This window comes from Onychomys torridus, chromosome 15 (genome assembly GCF_903995425.1).
Source record: "Onychomys torridus chromosome 15, mOncTor1.1, whole genome shotgun sequence".
NCBI classification, from domain to species: Eukaryota; Metazoa; Chordata; class Mammalia; order Rodentia; family Cricetidae; genus Onychomys; species Onychomys torridus.
Genome location: NC_050457.1, coordinates 1,458,187 through 1,475,967, shown reverse-complemented (window position 1 = coordinate 1,475,967; position 17,781 = coordinate 1,458,187). Strand labels below are relative to the sequence as shown.

General features: G+C 41.0%; 1 protein-coding gene across 1 annotated transcript in view; it reads left to right on the top strand.

Moving 5' to 3' along the window:
• Window positions 1–6,587, top strand: part of Fam81b (family with sequence similarity 81 member B) — a 63,928-nt gene extending 57,341 nt beyond the window's left edge. Inside the window, exons 7-9 of the mRNA XM_036206710.1 lie at window positions 2,791–2,926; window positions 4,391–4,586; window positions 6,130–6,587. Coding sequence (XP_036062603.1) covers window positions 2,791–2,926; window positions 4,391–4,586; window positions 6,130–6,263 — 466 coding nt within the window. The 3' untranslated portion in view covers window positions 6,264–6,587. The remainder of the gene's footprint in view (window positions 1–2,790; window positions 2,927–4,390; window positions 4,587–6,129) is intronic.
• The last annotated feature ends 11,194 nt before the right edge of the window (window positions 6,588–17,781 follow it).

The following is a 17,781-nucleotide window of genomic DNA, read 5'->3' as shown; positions in this document are numbered from 1 at the left end:
TCTATGTTTAATACTGTGGCTGTCTGCTCTCTGACCCCAGGTAAGCTTATTAGAGTGCACAGTATTTTGAGGAACACATACCACCACACCCTCCCAAGGCTATCTTGTCTCTCTCTCTCTCTCTCTCCCCGGCTATCTTTCTATTTCCTACTGTTCTTGCTCAAGAGTACCCTGGGGAATGTGGGGGTGGGATGGCCACACACACAGAGGGACCATTGTAACAGAATAGAAGACCTAGAAATGAAGTGACAAGGCCATGCCTACTTAATTTTCGGTAAATGGGGTCTGGTGGTTTGAATGAGAATGCCCCCCCGAAGCTCAGGCGTTTGAGTACTTAGACTCCAGTTAGTGGAACTGTTTGAGAAGGACTAGGAGGTGTGGCCTTGGTGGAGGAGGTGTGTCATTAGGGGTAGATTTTGAGGTTTTAAAAGCCCACCCTAGGCCCAAGATCTCTCTCTCTCTCTCTCTCTCTCTCTCTCTCTCTCTCTCTCTCTCTCTCTGCCTATGGATCAGAATGTGCCTCTCAGCTACTGCTCCAGAGCCATGTGTACCACCATGCCCTCTGCCATGATGATAATGGACTAATCCTCTGAAACTGTAAGCAATCCCCCAATTAAATGTCTTCTTATGTAACAGTCATGATGTCTCTTCACGGCAGTAGAATAGTTAAGACATGGGGTAAGTGAATGTCACAGGAGGTAAAGGGTCCTCTTTCTCAGGGTGGTCAGAAAAGAGACTTCTATTAAAATGGTGTTTGCCGACAGACAAGTTTGAATGAATGAGAGCAGGAGAGACTAAGGAAGCATTCCACAAAGAAGAATGTTGGACCAAATGGTATTGTCCATGTAACACATATTGGTCTTATATCTAACAACAATTAGCTGGCTACACAGGTGATTGGGAATCATGACACTGTTAAGAAGAGAAACTGATTTCATGTTCTTCATTGTTGAGGGACTCAGCTGAATCAAGATATATTTTTTATGTGTTTCAGAAATTAATGTTAGAAAATTTAGATGTGATGAAGATGAGAATTTAATGAACTTCCTTTCCCCATCCCTTGCTTGGGAATACAAGTCAGGGACTCCAGCCTTTAGCATTGCTGATGATGGCTCAGTTATGTGATTCTTGGCTGTATGCCACTGGTGGATGCTTCGGAACAGCCCTAGTCTCTGCCCACTAAATGCCAACAGCACCTCCCAGTGCTGGCAATGAAAATGTCTCCGGATATTACTTCACCTCCTGCAGTTGACGGCCACTGGTCTAAATAGGAATTGTCTTGTAGCACCTGTTTTTGGTTGTTATTTTTCTCTCTTCCTTTCCATCTACCCCCTCCTCTCCTGTGTTTAGAGAGTGTCTCACTATCTATTAGCCCTATCTATTCTACAATTTAATAAGTAGACCGGGCTTGCCTTGAAATTGTGAAAAAGCCTCCAGCCTCTGTCCCCCAAGTGCTGGCATTGTAGTTGTATGCCACTTCTATTTTTTAAGTATGAATCCAAATACTTTTTTTTGGCAGCCAGAAAGATATAAACATATGGCCCTCACATCTTTTGATTTCTAATGATTAATACCATAAACTAATCTGTACCTAATTTCATCAGAAAAAATATCAGAACAATTATTACTTTGCCAATACTTCACACTCTGAAGTATTTTCTCATCCATGACAACCATCATGCATTATTCCTGTCAGCCTGATACTTAGGCCTGTTCCTAAAGGGAATCGGAAATTGCCATCTTAGGAACAACTTCCATGCTTCCTCTCCTTCCTTCTCAGGTACACATCTCTGTAATTTCAGATGATTCTCCTGTATGCCCCTCAGCCACTCTACAGTGACATTTTATATAAATTCTACCTATTTACAATGCTTTGGACCTCTGAAACAACATTCACTTCCATTTGCTAAAATCTTCTGTTCTTTGCTATTTAAGGCTCTTACAGTTCTCCATGCTAGCAGGCCCTTTCTGTAACTGCTGCTTTAGTGACTGCTATTTGTTTTTTTGGGGTCTTTGTTTTGCCACAAGACTAACTCAGCACACATGATGCCACCAGAAGCTCCAAAACCACCCACACTTGATCCACTGGGCAGAGGAGATGGTAATGCTGATTCCCCAGGGCACACACTACTCAAGCAAAACTTTAGACACTTCTCTCCAACCTTCTCCCCCACCTTCCTCTACTGAACATTGCAGGTCCTTTTTATCTCCTTGCCTTATAGTGGAGCTTGTAAAGCAAGGGTCAGCAGACTCAGGCAGCCAAACTGCCCAGAGGTGGTGCAGTTTATACCTTTGAATAAGTTTTGAAGAATTATACTGCATGATCTGAAAATATTTCTTGGACTTTGACTCTGGGTATATACAAACACAGTTTGATCAGAGCACAGCTATGCTATTTGTTTGTGTTGTTTATAGCTACTCTCCTATCACAGTGGCAGCATTGTTTGACAAAAACCAGAAGGCTACAGGGCCTGAAATACACACAATCTAGCTCTTTACATGAAATGACTTGAGTATTTCTCTCTCTCACACAGTGAACCTCAAGCCTTGAGGGGCTTTCACATCGATAATAAAATGCATTTCTGTATGAGAATGTTACCAGTGAGCTTACAATCTAGCTGTCACCATGCAGGTTTACATCTGTGGTATACTGAGGGCTGCTGACAGTGCTGGGAAGGACCCCACCTCCCAAGTTAGACTATAAGTATTCGCCCAGGCATTGGGGCCATTATCTTACTGCATCTTTTTTAATGCTAAATGTTTAAGTTCATGCATTAATTATTTTCTTAGATTTAACTCACTTTCTACAAACATGTATGAAGAAGTTGAAAGCAATCAAAAATGGACAGAAAGCCAGTTTATCAAGTACAGAAAAGACCACCTGGGTCACATAAATGAATGTCTGAAGGTTGTGCAGGAAAAGCTGGTAAGGAGCTCTGCTATTTCATAAGGTTCACACAGCCACTGTCCTCTGGGTAGTCTGTGTAGCTGTTCCAGCCTTGACAGTAATCTTTGCTGCATAGGAGCTTATTTGTATTTTAAAATCTCTACAGGAGTCCAGTGCCTGCCTCTGCTCCAGGAAGCTCCCCTGCAGATGTGTGAGCCTACATTTCCCAGATCATACTCTCCCTGCACCAAAACAATTTGAAGAAATCGTCTTTTTAAAGAACAAAAAATTTAAAAAGACATTCTCAGTCCAAACCTAAGAATCAATTTTCTGGGGTCCTCCACTAGGAATCTGTGGCTGTAGGCAAGTTTCCTAGGTGAAATTTGGGCTCATGACAGTTTGAAAGTTTCTGGAGAGACAAGAAATTTACCCTATCTGGAGATCTATTAGTAGATGCAAAGTTTTGTTTGTTTTTGTTTTTGAGACAGGATCTTACTATGTAGCTCTGGTTGGCATGGAACTCTCTGTGTAGAACAGGCTGACCTGGAGTTCACAGAAATCTGCTTGTCTCTACCTCCTGACTGCTGGGACCATGCCTGGCATAGACCGAAAGTTTTAAGAACTCTTTTCCAGAACAGACCATGAGAAGAAAGTCCCAGTCTTTGGAGTGAGGCTGACAAGGCATATGAGAAATATTCCTATGGGCTTCTTTCTTGCTGTCCAGCTGGCGCCCCACTTCCACAGAGAAGGGCAACACAAAGTCTATGGTGTAGTCAGATTTCCCCGTCTGCTAATGAGCCGGCTCCTTCCCCAACTCCACAATCACTCCAAGCACTCTGCAGTAGGAGGTGCCCCTGGGTCATCCTGTGAGGAAAAGAAAGACTGAAGCCACTATTCCCAAAGCAAACACCAGGAAACAGACTCAAAGGAGCCATGCCATTTGTGCTCAGTCTCTGCTCCCTGATTATCATAAGCTGCCGCTGCAACCCCACACTGTGGCCACCCCCAACACCTTAGAATCACCTGCTGAACTTTCCTAATGTACTAACTCCTGAGCTCCATCATAGACCAATTAAGTCAGAACTTCTGGGGTGGGGTATGACCTAGGGGCTTGTAGAAAAAAAATGAACAGCTGGCGTGGAGAGTCACCCTTCTCACTGATTGGGGTCCACATGGAGATGTAAACTTCTATGGAGTAAGGATTAGTTCTAACACTTAGAAGCATTTCCAAGGAGCCTAGAGAAAACACTATCTATTATCTTCCTTTGTGATACTTTAAACACCAGACTACACTTCCAAACCTTCCAGGCACTTCAGCAATTCCAGCCCCTCTATGTATAGAGTCACAAGAGCCCGGAAGGGACCAAGTTAAACAAAGGAGTTAACTCTCACACTTATGACTACAGTTTGAGACATAAAAGTTGGTGTTTTCCATGAAGAAAACAGCACTTTCTCTAAGCTGAAGCATAAACCCAATCTGCTTTTCTTTTTGATCTCTTTTAGGAAAAGTCTGAGACGAAAATGGAAGAAAAAATACTACAACTTTCAAGCAACTTGGAGAATTACATTAACTCCCAGAAACAGGAAGCAGAACTAAACAAAATAAAACTCATAGAAAATAAACTGTCCAAGAAGATGAACCAAATGGAAAAGCGGATCTGGAGTGAATTAGAGAAAATGCAAAGTGACTATCAATCAGGTGAGCAGAGAATAGCTGGTCTTCACTTCCTGTCTCAATTTCTCCCAGGTTTCTGCTTTTAGCCAGTCTTGTCATTAGTGACATCATCATGCATTTAATCTGGCTTCCCTAAACATCTTCCAGGAGGTCAGCAGAATACTGAAAGGTAAGTAAATGAGTAGGCATTCTTCATTTCCTCTTGGCGATGTCACACGCCTGCCATTGCTGTGAGTAGTTTTACTTTCTAAGATCTTTGGATCGTAGGACTTATGAGACAAGTTCTTGGGCTCACAAAGACCTGACTTATGGCTCCATTATGAACTTAAAAGACTAAGTCAAATGGCCTTCTCATTGAACTGCAGGTAATTAGACAGATGTCAGATGGCAACTTGACCTTTCCAAGTGAGGAAGAGAGATGCATTAGCTGAGTCCTTGTAATGACTGCTTTTCTTCTTAAGAGGCTAAAGGCAGCCGTGTCAAGCTGAGCTGACTTCAAAGGATTGATTTGAAAGGCTCTTCTAATCTGTCAAAGAGAAGGCCAAGGAATAGGGGCTGTGGAGCAGCCATCTGCCTGGAGTCACAATTCTGAGGAACACAAGTTCTTTTATTAAAGAAAGCTCTAGTACGTGTTGTATCCTATAGGTCTTAGAAAAATACACATGTTGGAGTTCCAGTGGCACAGTCAGTTAGCGCATGGTACTTATAGGAAAAATACACATGTAAATTCCACAAAATTGTGGCCCTACAGAGGCACAATGGAGGTGCCTTGAGAAGGCATCAGAGTCTTGGTCCACCCAGTGTTCCCAGCATGTAAGTAGAATGTGCTGCCTAGAAAGCTAACCCTCACAAGCCCCGCCTCCTTCCACCAAGTTAAAATAGTGACTTATGTAGCCAGGAGTCATATCCCAAACTCAATGGGCCTTTGCTTCATTTTCAGAGGTTTAATTATGCTAGCTGCTTAGGATGAGTTGAGGAGAATTTTTCAAACTTTGTCTTTATTTTACTAAGTGGGAGTTCTATTTTAGAGTACAAATGAGTGTTTTACTCCATTGTGCTTTTAATAAAAAGGTGTTGAGAAGCAACTATGTGGAAGACCTCAGGGTAGGACACGGTCTGACAGGCCTATGGTCCTGAGGGACTAGACATGAGGAATACAGATAGAAGCGGGGTGGGGGGCGGTAGGGGGATAAGGGGGTAGGGGTGGGAAGAGGGCAGCAGGCAGCACTCTTTTGCTCCTTCAAGCAGGTTACATGTCAAGGGGTTAAGAGGAATTTTTAAAGCCCACAAATCTTTTCTCAAAGCCTACAGAGAGAAGAAAATATTTTAGATACCTCCTGCCCCAGTATGTTTACAGAGAGGGGAAAACAGTTTTCACAAGAAGTCCAGATTCCAGTTAGGCTGCTATGAACTCATTTATCTTTGTATATTTTTATATTTGTCTTAATAGAACTTAATGTGCTTTGAATTAAATGATGATCAATTATGGACTGTGGAAGAGCTAATTTGGGGGTGGGAAAGATCCAATGCATTGTTACAGTATATTTATTCTCTTTTCTTCTTCTAGGATTTAAATCAATTCATGACTCCCTCAGCTCTCTCCAAAAAATACAAAAAACAAAAATGGATTTAGAGAAATATAAAGTACAGAAAGACCTAAAGAAATTACAGCGTAAAATAGTGGAACTCCAGGAAGTCTAACTTTGAAGTTACTTTCTTTTCCACCAACTAGTGGGATCAGTTATGAAGAAAATTAACATTTTTAGGATGTTGACTACTTCTAGTGTTTCCTATCACCTCTTAAGGAAATTGATGTACCAGGGGGAAAAAACCCACAATAAATCAAAAAGCTTCATGATGCCTTTAATTTACTAATGAAAAATTAAGAAATTTCTTTACATGCACATTGTTATATTTTTATTTGCCCACAAATAGGGGAAGACCAATCTACATTGTGAACTCAGATGGGTAAAGTAAATTCACACACATGGCAGACCAGCAATGAACTGCAGACAACTGACTCTGCCTGCAAATAACAGCCACTATGCGGTTACAATTTGTTATTAACATGAATTTTGTCCATTATCACAAAACTTCTCGTTTTCAAAAGAAACATCTCTATTTTTAGCACTGCCATTTGAAACCAAAATAGTTTACACATTTATGATCAAAATACTTCATAACTATAAGGGAAACATCTGTGGGATGTATACATGAGAAAGCTAATTTACAACTTCTGACCCAGAAAATTCTCTTTTCTAATAAAACCAATGTCTATAGCAAGTCTAACTTATGCAGTTTTAAAATATATTGTCATTGCACTCAATATGTATCAGTAATAACCCCTACAAAACAAAATAATATACTAATTTCCATTTTAAAATACCCCTACAACATTTAGCCTATGTGCTAAATTCAGAAGTACCTCAAAACCATTGATTTCTTATCAACTCAAGACACACAGCTGAAGTATAGAGCTGTTATGGTTTCCTTTCTGTTCTTGTGATGAAAAGCCTTAACAAAAAGAATGCTAGGGAAGAAAGGGCTTGGCTCACAACTGCTTTTCTGAGAGAAGTTCAAGACAGAGGCATGGCACTTAATCTATGTTAAATGCTTTTGCTTAATCATTTAGGAAGTGTTGGGCTACTCTGCCCACAAACACAGGCTAATGCTAGAACGCTGTAACTCTGTAATCATATGCAGAATATATGATAAAGTAGCTCATATGCTTTTTGTACACTAATATCACTTACACAGTCTTGGATAGTGTAAGGGTCCTGATGTCTTCCAGCATTTACCTTCCTTTTATTAGAACTTGCTCCTGGAAAAAAATCTCTTGATGTTAGTTGTAGCAGTGACTAAAGCACAGGGTGTGTGTGTGTGTGTGTGTGTGTGTGTGTGTGTGTGTGTGTGTGTGTATGTAAATACATCAAATGAAAAGGTTTGCACATAAAAAAAAACATGAAAAGACAATATGGGGGGCTGGCACAGAGATGGCTCAGTGGATTATAGCATTTGCTGCACAATTATGAAGACCTAAGTTGAGATCCCAGCACCCACATAAAAAGCTGGCATGTCCACACCTACACATGCAGGGATCACTAGAACTTATTGAGGCCAGTATAACCCCACGTTCAGTGAAAGACTGTGTCTCAAGTGAATGGGGTGAAGCAATGAATGATAGTATACTTGATGTTCTCCTCTAGACTTGACTGTATGCACAAGTATACACACACACACACACACACACACACACGAGTGAGCGAGAGGGGGGGGAGGGAGGGAGAGAAAGAGGGAAAAGACTGCAGAATATGAAAATCTGATTGTCCTTCAGCATCAGCAGGGCGTGATGATCCATACAAGTTAAACTCCCATGTAAAATCATGTAGCATTTGCTGAAAACCTGCATATTTTTTTGTTGTTGTTCTGGTGTTGGAGTGACTCCAGAGTTTCAAGTATACTATACATATACTCTACAATTCAGTCACATACCTAGGTATGTTCTTAAAAACCTCACTAGATTACTTATAATATCTAATACAAAACCAGTGTTACATAGTTTTGCTGAACTGTTTTTTTTTGGGGGGGGGTGTGAGGGGAATAATAAAAAGAAGTACATGTTCAATATAGGTTTGTGGGAGTCTGTCAGAGTCCAGTTCTGACCTTATGAAGAGTTCTTAAGTGGAAGAAAGAGGAAAGAGGAAATACTAGGTAGAAAGATAAAGATGATAAGAAAGACAGAGACACAAGATAGATTCGGGAGGGCCCTGGGTCAATACCTAGATGTCCAGTCCTTTTCAAAATGGCTTTTTATAATATGCCAAAAGAGGCAGAAGACCTTCCCCTTGCAAGATCAAATCACACCATACAGGCAAGGGTAGACCCTTCCAAACACCTGGTAAACACACCCCTGGCCAAGTCATCCCATTATGCAGTCCTGCTGGGTAAAGCAAGTTCAGATTCTCTGACCTTGAGTAATTTCTCACTAGGAAGCCTCTATGAGTCTCCACATAGGTTCAACTTTTAAAATGCTTTTTTTCTTTAAAAAAAAAAAAAGATTATTTATTACAAATACAGAAGAGGGTGCCAGAACTCATTATAGATGGTTGTGAGCCACCATGTGGGTGCTGGGAATTGAACTCAGGACCTCTGGAAGTGCTTTTTACCTGTGGTTGAATCCACAGATGAGTAACCTGCAGATATGGAGGGCAGACTTCACGTTTAAACCATATTGAGGGTTGACCTATCTAGACACTCCTTTGGAGAGGTGGTGAGAAGGTGCAGCATCAATGACACAGACACTGGGAGTCGGGTGAGAGGCAAGCAGACTTGTTTATTGTGGATATGAGATGAACCTATATACCCCCTCCTGATTTTCCATTGGCAGCCAGAGACTCTCTTAGCTGTGTTTTCTCTTTTTCATTGACCCCCAGCATTCTGGTGGTTGTACATTACCAATCACCAGGTGTAGAGGCCGACTCCAAGTTGGCTCAGCAGGAAGTAGCTAACACGTATGTCTATGTGCACTAACTGAAACAGGACAGCTGTGGTTTTATCAGGCTAGCTGGCTGTGCTCCTCCTATACCATATATTTGATAGGAGCCTAATATCTTCGTCTTAAGGAAGTTATGATCTATGGAAAAGGCCAATAATTACATTTGAAATACATGGACAAAGGTGTGATGAGGGCTAAAGTAAGTGGAATGGAGTGAGCACAGGTCTAGAGGACAAGAAAATGGATCTGTGAAGTGCAAGAAATTCAATAGTCAGAGCCTAAAGTGTGTCATGGGATATGGGGATAGGAGGAAAGTGCAGGAAATGGGTAGAGAGAAAGCTGGAGAATGTAGGGTATGTGGGAGTCCCAATCACAAAAGCCCTTGTAATTAATGTTGAGAAATCAGGCTTTATCCTAAGGATTCAAGATAGGTCCCAAGCCACTTAAATAGAAGAGTAACATTGCTAGATTTGCACTTGATATTCCTTTTCCTGGAGTGTGCAGTACAGACCGGGTTGAAGTAGCATGTTTGGGCTGAAAGGAAATTATGTAGCAGAGCAGGGACTGTGCACTCAGGTTTATCTGGAGACAGTCAAAGCTGTATGTCCTGTGGTTAATGAGAAAAATGGAGCCTGGATAAAAATCAAGACAGGGAATTTAGCTTTGGAAGTCACTAGCACAGGAAAGGCTACTGGTTAGGAGTGGGGAAGACTTGCCTGTGGGTGAGGACCATGGGTGTGGGGGAGTGAGTACTGGGAGGGGAAGAACCAAGTGCTGAAGGGACAGCATGGCCTGATAAGAATGTAAACAATGATGTAGTAGAAGAGGTGGTATAGACAAGAGGCAGTGTCCTCTTGTTGTCTTCTAGGGTTTTGGTGACTCATTAGCATTCTATTGGTACTGCTTCAAGAATTTTTAGATCCCACCTACTGAAGATGGCCCTGCCTTCTAATGTAAACAGATAGACTTAAATGCTTTCTTGACTGCTCGTCTATTTCATAGATAAATTGTCCTTTCAAACACAGTGGGTGATGAGCACCCCTTCAGAGGCAGGACTGCTACAAGGAAATAGATGACTCCTGGATGTGATCCCACAAGGCATCTCTCTCTCTCTCCCTCTGGGAGATCAGAGCCACACACACTTGTAGAAAGGTTTACTATGATTTCAGATCTTTCTTATTCTATAGGCATGTTATTTTCTGACTCCATGGGCTGCATTTCACACCCTACCTCCTGGTAGATTGTAGCTACTTCATTTTCTGAAGGTATACACATGTGACAAATATGAACCTGAAATGACTGATATGTCATGAGCCACATCCACTTTAACAGCCTCAGAAACAAGTGGGGAGAAAAACTACTAATTTTCAGAGAATTTGAGGGGTGTTGAAGGCTACAAAACCTGAATTTAATTCTGTACCACAATCACCATCTGTGTGGCTTTAGATTTGTTCTGTCATTTCTGCTTCCTCACCTTAAAATGGGACAATAATACTGCAGTTGCTTTGAAAGTTGCTGAAAGACTAGAAGGAGCATTTATTGAGGTATTACCAGATACTAAAGGCTTCTCAAGGCAGTCTAAATTGATTAAGCCATTCAAACTACCAGATACTTACAACCACAGAGAGGTTAACTAACTTACATAAGGTTAGGTCACTAGTTGGAGCTACCATTTGAAGCCACTAGTCCAGAGAACTTGCTTTAAACAAGAGTTTGACCTTTGTCTTTAAATACAAGCAGATTATCTCACATTAGTGTCTGACCTAGTGGAGGCTATACTTAACATTTACTATAAAATAATATAAATATAAACATTTACTATAAATAGAGTATTTGATTTTCCAGAGGAAAGACAAGTTTCATGGTTCTTTTTCACAAAACTCTAATTTAGATCATATCTAAAAATATTTGTGCTTAAAAGATATTTAGTATGCATAAGGAAAATACTTCTGATTGTACTAATTCTAGCAAAGAAGAGAAGTAGATAGAATGCAAAATAGAGATTTCTTCTGGGTGACCTCTGATAATGAAACTATTTCCTAATTGGAAAAACACTTTCTTCTACTATCTTGGGAGGAAGGGTAACAGCTGAAGAGACATTATGGACATTGCATGTTCCATAAGGTGCCAATACCAATTTGCAACACATCCTATTTCCTCCATTAAATTGAGCCATCAAAGCAAATACAACAGCCCTTATGCCAAGTAGAATCCATTAGCATCCAATTGGCGGATGCTTCTCCAGGAAAGTTATACATTGTGCTCATAAGACAAGTATCCAGAGACAGACTTCAAGTAGTTATTGGTTGTAGTATTAAGGTAACTCCATGTAGTTAAAAGGGAGGTTTATTTTGTGGGGTAACTTACAAGTAAAGGGATAGGTTACAGGGTCCGGGAAAGGTGTAGTGCAGTCCAGTGGTGTTCTCTGGAGAACTCTGCTCAATCTACCTCCAGCGTCCAGGATCCAGAAACCAAGAGAGCCGGCACATCTGGATCTCAAGTCTTAAGGGCTCCTGTCTCGGCCCCATCTTGTAGGCGTGACAGTTACCAAAGCCTCAATGGGGGTAGTACTTCCAGGTCAAAGCTGGAACAACTACCCACTACAAGTAGGTAATGCTTAGCTGGTACTAGACAAATCCACACTTCTGCAACCCAACCACCCTGCATCGTGAACTTTTTTCGATTCTCTGTTCTATAGTCGACCACTTTAAGTCTTTTAAATAAGAGGCTGGCACATATTCATGACACCAACCCAATATCTTCAAGAAATGTAGGATAGGCAAATAGATGAGTAATGAAAAAAGGAACACACACATGAGTTTTTATCAACTACCTCTTTTGAAGGTTTAGTTGACAATGTAGTGCAAAGATCACCAAAACCAGCACAGTGTTCAGGTTCCTACGATATGAGGCTCAACAGTAAGCTGACAGGCTTTAGGAAGAAGCTAGAGAAACACAAAGAGAAAAATAAGGGCTAAGAGGTAACCAAGGATTAAATGAAACAATTAGCTCACTTTGCCCTTGGTTTTCTATAAAGTTCAGAACTGAGTCTGTATTCTCAATCACTGCAATGATTCACACTAAGTGGTTTTTTTGGAGGGCACTGCTTTCCTCTTCAGGCTCCTCTCTAGAACTCAGATTATGCTAAATAGCTGTGGTACATTCTTAATCCAGTTTGTTAAAACAACTAAGGCACACACACAGCTCTTCTACATTTCTTTGCATTATAGCAATTATGAGAAACAGACACCATGATTGCTTAGGTAGATTCTATTTGACTAAAAGTACAAATTTAGAAGTGAACTCTGATCCTTGTTCCCCCTCAAAAGCAGGAAAATTTACTGTACAAAATTATGTGAGATTAAAGGAATAATGAGTTTGGCACACAGTAGGTATTCAATCTATCTCTGCATGTGAGTCCTTGGATACTGAAGGGCTGATGGGAAATGGCTACTATAAAAAGGGTGCAATAGTATAAGCATTCATGACTGATGCAAATGATTGGCTGCTGTCATGTCAAGATACTGTATCTTAATTTGGGTTTCCCTAGAATCTACTTGACTATCACAGTCTTATTACTGGCCATTTCTTAATATTTACATATTATTCATCATTTTTCGTGAACTGGAGTCCAGAAGTTTGCTTTAGAATAGCCTTTCAATCACATGCATAGCACAGGGAATCTCAAGAGATTCAGGAGTGTAATTACCTCCATCTTACAGAAGCTGCTTATTGTTATGTCCAATGTGGACCCCCAAAATGGCAGCCCTGCTAACATTGTCCTAATGACAATATAGACTTAGCTCAGGCTGGACTCTGACCCAATAAACAGGATGGTTAGGTGGTAAGCAATATGTAAACTCAGTGTTCCTCAGAAACCTTATGAATCCAGTTTCTGTTTGTCAGGAAAAGCCATTACTTCCTTATCCAGATGCCCCTACAGCCAACTGCCTCCAGCAAAGGCATCTGGTTTCCAATTAAACAAGCTCTGGTGCTAGTTCCTAGGCCATTCTGGTTTGTACTCCACTTCTAATACTCTTAACTCCCAGGCTGTTCTGGCTCACATTCCTCCCCCCACCACTGTCCCCTTAACTGGCAAGGCTCTTCCCCCAATTTGCTGTTCTCTGCTCCTGAGAGACAGCTTGGAAGCTTGGATCCACAATAAACCTTTCTTTCTACCCACAGAATGGTCTGTTGGGTGGTTTCATTGCACCTTGCTTACACGTATCAATGCAAATTTCTCTCCCAGCCAGTGTTTTTACTTTCTCTCTAACTTCCTCTTCTTCTTTCTCCATGAAAATCCATCTGTTCCATCTTGCTGTGGATAGCGCTCTGTGTAAATAAAGTTCTGATTGGCCAGTGGCCAGGCAGGAAGTATAGGCAGGACAAGAGAGAAGAGAATTCTGGGAAGTAGAAGGTTGGGGAGAGACACCGCCAGCCGCCGCCATGAAAAGCAACATGTAAAGACACCGGTAAGCCACAAGCCATGTGGCAAAGTATAGACTAACAAAAATGGGTTAATTTAAGATAGAAGAAGCAGATAGCAAGCAGCCTGCCATGGCCATACAGTTTCTAAACAATGTAAGTTTCTGTGTGCTTTCTTGGTTGGGTCTGAGAGACTGTGGGACTGGTGGGTGAGAGAGATTTGTCCCGACTGGGCCAGGCAGGAAAACTCTAACTACACCATCTGGCTTCTTCCTTGTGCCCAGACATATTTGTGTCATAAACTTAAGAGAAATTAACACTTCCAGAAATGTCCATCCTCAGGAAAACACCCAGCTCAGTCTATAAGATAAGAATGGTTGTCTTTGTCTCGGCACCACCTGCCTTCTTCCTAACTTTCCAGACCTCTGAGCTAATGTGTTTACAAAAGCTGTCTCTACTTGCTTCCTAAAAGCATCAAATAGTGCAGATCAATTCAATCTTTTTCCAAAAAATGTTAACACTGCCTACTATTTATTATACAGGGTTTTTTTCCATATAGATATTAAACAATGAACATATTTTGTATGATCAAAGGGAGGGAATGACATTAAAAAGGCAGGAACTTAGGGACTCAAGTTATTTAAGATTTACAAAATAATGTGAATGGTCTATTTAATGTATGTGGCCTTGTAAAAAGCACCACTTATTTGGCATATTGCAGGAGCATGTAATTACATTCAACCGTTCACAGATGGTGGCTCCTGCAAAGCATCCTTTGAGAAAGACCACTTTCCTTTCTAGACCATTATATCTAAGAACATTCCCTACCCTTCTTTACCATATGAGCCTTGTTACAAAGGGTTTCTATCCTAAGGTTTATATGCACAGGGGTTGCAGCAACAGTTTGTTCTAGTACTTTGTTTCATTCATTTCTGGTTTGGAAAACTTTGGTGATCTCAGAGCAACAGAATGTCACCATTAGAAATCTAGCTAAGACCCTGAATTTATCAATTCATAGACAAAGGCCAAAAGACAAGACATACACAGTCACAAATTTAGTAAATACTTAAAACAAGCTTTTAAAAATGATTCTATATGTGCACATAGTGCATTTTGATCATATTCTCCTCCAAGTTTCCCCTAAATCCTCCCAGATACATAGTCTTCACCCCTCCCCAGAGACCATCAGCTGTCAATAGCACCTGAGCCAACTGTTGACTGACTAGGCTGTTGAGTTCATGAGTGCAATGGTCCTACCATGTCCAGCACATGCAATCAATAGCAACTGAGCTAGGGTGGAGGCTTGTGAGCCCCTTCCTGCTCCTTCCTGGACTGTTGACTGACTAGGCTATTGAGTTCCTGAGTGCAGCAGTCCTGCCATGTCTAGCACATGCTGTTGATCAGGTCTTCCTCAATCTCTCCAGCTTAGAATCTTTCAGTTCTCTCTTACAAAATGGTTCCTGATCTTTAGGGAGGGAATGTGATGTGGCTAAGCACTCCAGACACTTATTCTTTGTATTTTGACCAGTTATGAGTTTCTGCATAAATCCTGTCCACTGAAATTTCTCTGGTAAGGTCTGAGATCTGCACTAACCTATAGGTACAGAAATAAGAATTTTGAGGGCAGTTTGACACTGTTCATTTAGCAAAATACTAGCAGTAGGTTCATCTCTTTGGTTTCAATCCATGGGCTAACTTTTGGCCAAATTTACAGCACCTCCTGCTTTTGAAGTCCAATCAGAAAGTGGTTGGTTACCGCAATATTTGTGGTAGTATTGCACCCACAACTGTATCTTGCCATACCTGTTATACGTCACAGGGATCACAGCTGGGTAAGATTACTGATGTTTTCCCCTCAGCAGCCTGCCTAGTACCTTCCAGTACATGAAAAATAGGCAGGCAACCTCCTGTGCAATATCACCTTGCATTCTCCACATGCTTTGATTGTGTGGTGTCTTCAGCAACAGCATCTCACCATCTAGTTCTGGTGGGAAGCCAGGAGCAATGGCAATAGACTGCACTGTTAAGGAATATCCAGGACCCTCTGATCAACACCTTGAAGGGAGGATTTTTGCACCTGGTAGCTGAGAGGAGAGGTACCCTATGTAGGGTAACTCCAATCAGATTCCTTTATACGAATGTGTGTGTTTGAGAAGCTTTAAAACAATACTTGTGTGTGCACAGTGATGTGCATATGTGAGTGTACATGCTGTAGTATACCTGTGGAGGTCAGAGGAACCTTTGAGGAGTTGGTTCTTTCTATCCAATACAAATTTTACAAATGGAACTCAGGTTGCCAGGTAGGTACCTTTATCTGCTGAAACATGTGTCTTCAATGTGAGTGGTATTTAATGCATTTAAAAAGAGAATTAGGTACAAATAATTATTGATGAGGTTTTATGAAAAATGCATTTTATTTGTATAATAATTTTATCTATAAAACTCTATCATTTACCTCTTCCCTTTTCTCCCTCCAATTCCTCCCATGCACTCCCTTGCTCTCTCTCAAATTTATGGTCTATTTTTTTCCTTATTACATACAAGTGTGTGTGTGCATGCACATTTATTCCTACATAGATATAATAAACTTCATATAATGTTACCTGTATGTATACGATCTCAGGGATGACTATTTGACAGGTCTGCCTTAAACAATGATGACATGCTAACACAGAAAAAGAAAAAGCTCTCAGGACCTCAATCCTGTGTGGGTGCCTGTGGAGGCTAGAAGGTTTTGGATCCCCTGGAGCTAAAGTTACAGGTACCTGTAAACTGCCCAACAAAAGTGTTGAGTACTGAATGTAGGTCTTCTGGAAGAGCATCATATGTTCCTAACTACTAAGCAACCCTGTCCCTTGCTTGTTAATCCATACAAAGTAATGGATTTCATTATGGCATTAAAAAATGTTTATTTGAGAATTTCACCCATAAACATAAGGTATTTTGATCATAACCACTCACCATTGTCCTCTCCAAATTCCTCAATACATCCCCTTACCAACTTCATTACTACTTCTACTTCTACTTCTACTTCCACTTCCTCTTCCTCTTCCTCTTCCTCTTCTTCTTCTTCTTCTTCTTCTTCTTCTTCTTCTTCTTCTTCTTCTTCTTCTTCTTCTTCCTTCTCCTCTCCTCCTCCTCCTCCTCCTCCTCCTCCTCCTCCTCCTCCTCCTCCTCCTCCTCCTCCTCCTCCTCCCTCTATAACTCTCCAAGCCCAATTAGTGGTCATATGCACACAGGTGTAGCAACATCCACTGGAACAGGGCAACCTACCACTGGTCACACTCTTGAAAAATGACTTTCAGCCGGCAGCCATCTGCTGCTTTATGGCTTTTTTTTTTTTCAGACATACTTTGCTTTGGCTGAACCTCCTCTCTCCCTCTTCTTTCCCAGGGCCTGCACCCTGCTCTCTGTACCCTCCCATCACTGGCAGCCTCCTTACCAGTTTCATGTCACATACATTCTATTAGCCTCTCCCTGTCTCCTTAAAAATTCCTCTCAGCATGGCCCTTTCTACCTTTATGACCTATATACCTTTACTTATGCCAATATATGTATCCATGTTTACAACTTAGAATTAGGATCCACATATGAGAGAGAACAGTTTTGTCTTTCTGAGTCTGGATTACTTCAGTTAATTTGCTAATTTCCTGACTCATTTGTTCTTCTGCAAATTTCATTTTTCCTTACAGCCAAATAAAACACTTATATATTTAGTAGTGTTTGCTCCACCCATGATAGTGGGCTATATGGCCCAAAGGAGGTGGTGCTTCCTGCCATTATATGTGACCTCTTAAAAAGAGCTGGAGAAGGGTCACATGCCCCTTCTCCCTGTTCCTGCCTGCAAGGTGGATTCACTCCCGGTCAGATCAGAGGATGACTTCTGCAGTCTACTCCATTCTGTATTCATGAGTGTATTTCCTCAATTTACATCTTAATAAATTCTGTTACCCATTTAATAGACTCATGTGAATTGATCCATACACACACACACACACACACACACACACACACACACACCCACCACACTGTCCTATCCTTTTACTTGCTTATGGATATCTAGGCTGATCCCAAATTTCCTGGTTGTTATGAATGAGCAACAATGGTTATTTCTTGAGTAAATCTCTTACTTCAAAATATTTTAAAGTAAAAAAGATAGCATTTGTGAAAATATAAATAGTAGTGCAGGGTATTTGGGTAGACTAGAATTTAAAACACTGCTATGAAAAACTCCCTAATCAGCAATAGGAAACAACAACACACATGACAGACACCATGAGTGGTCTCTGAGGCACGACA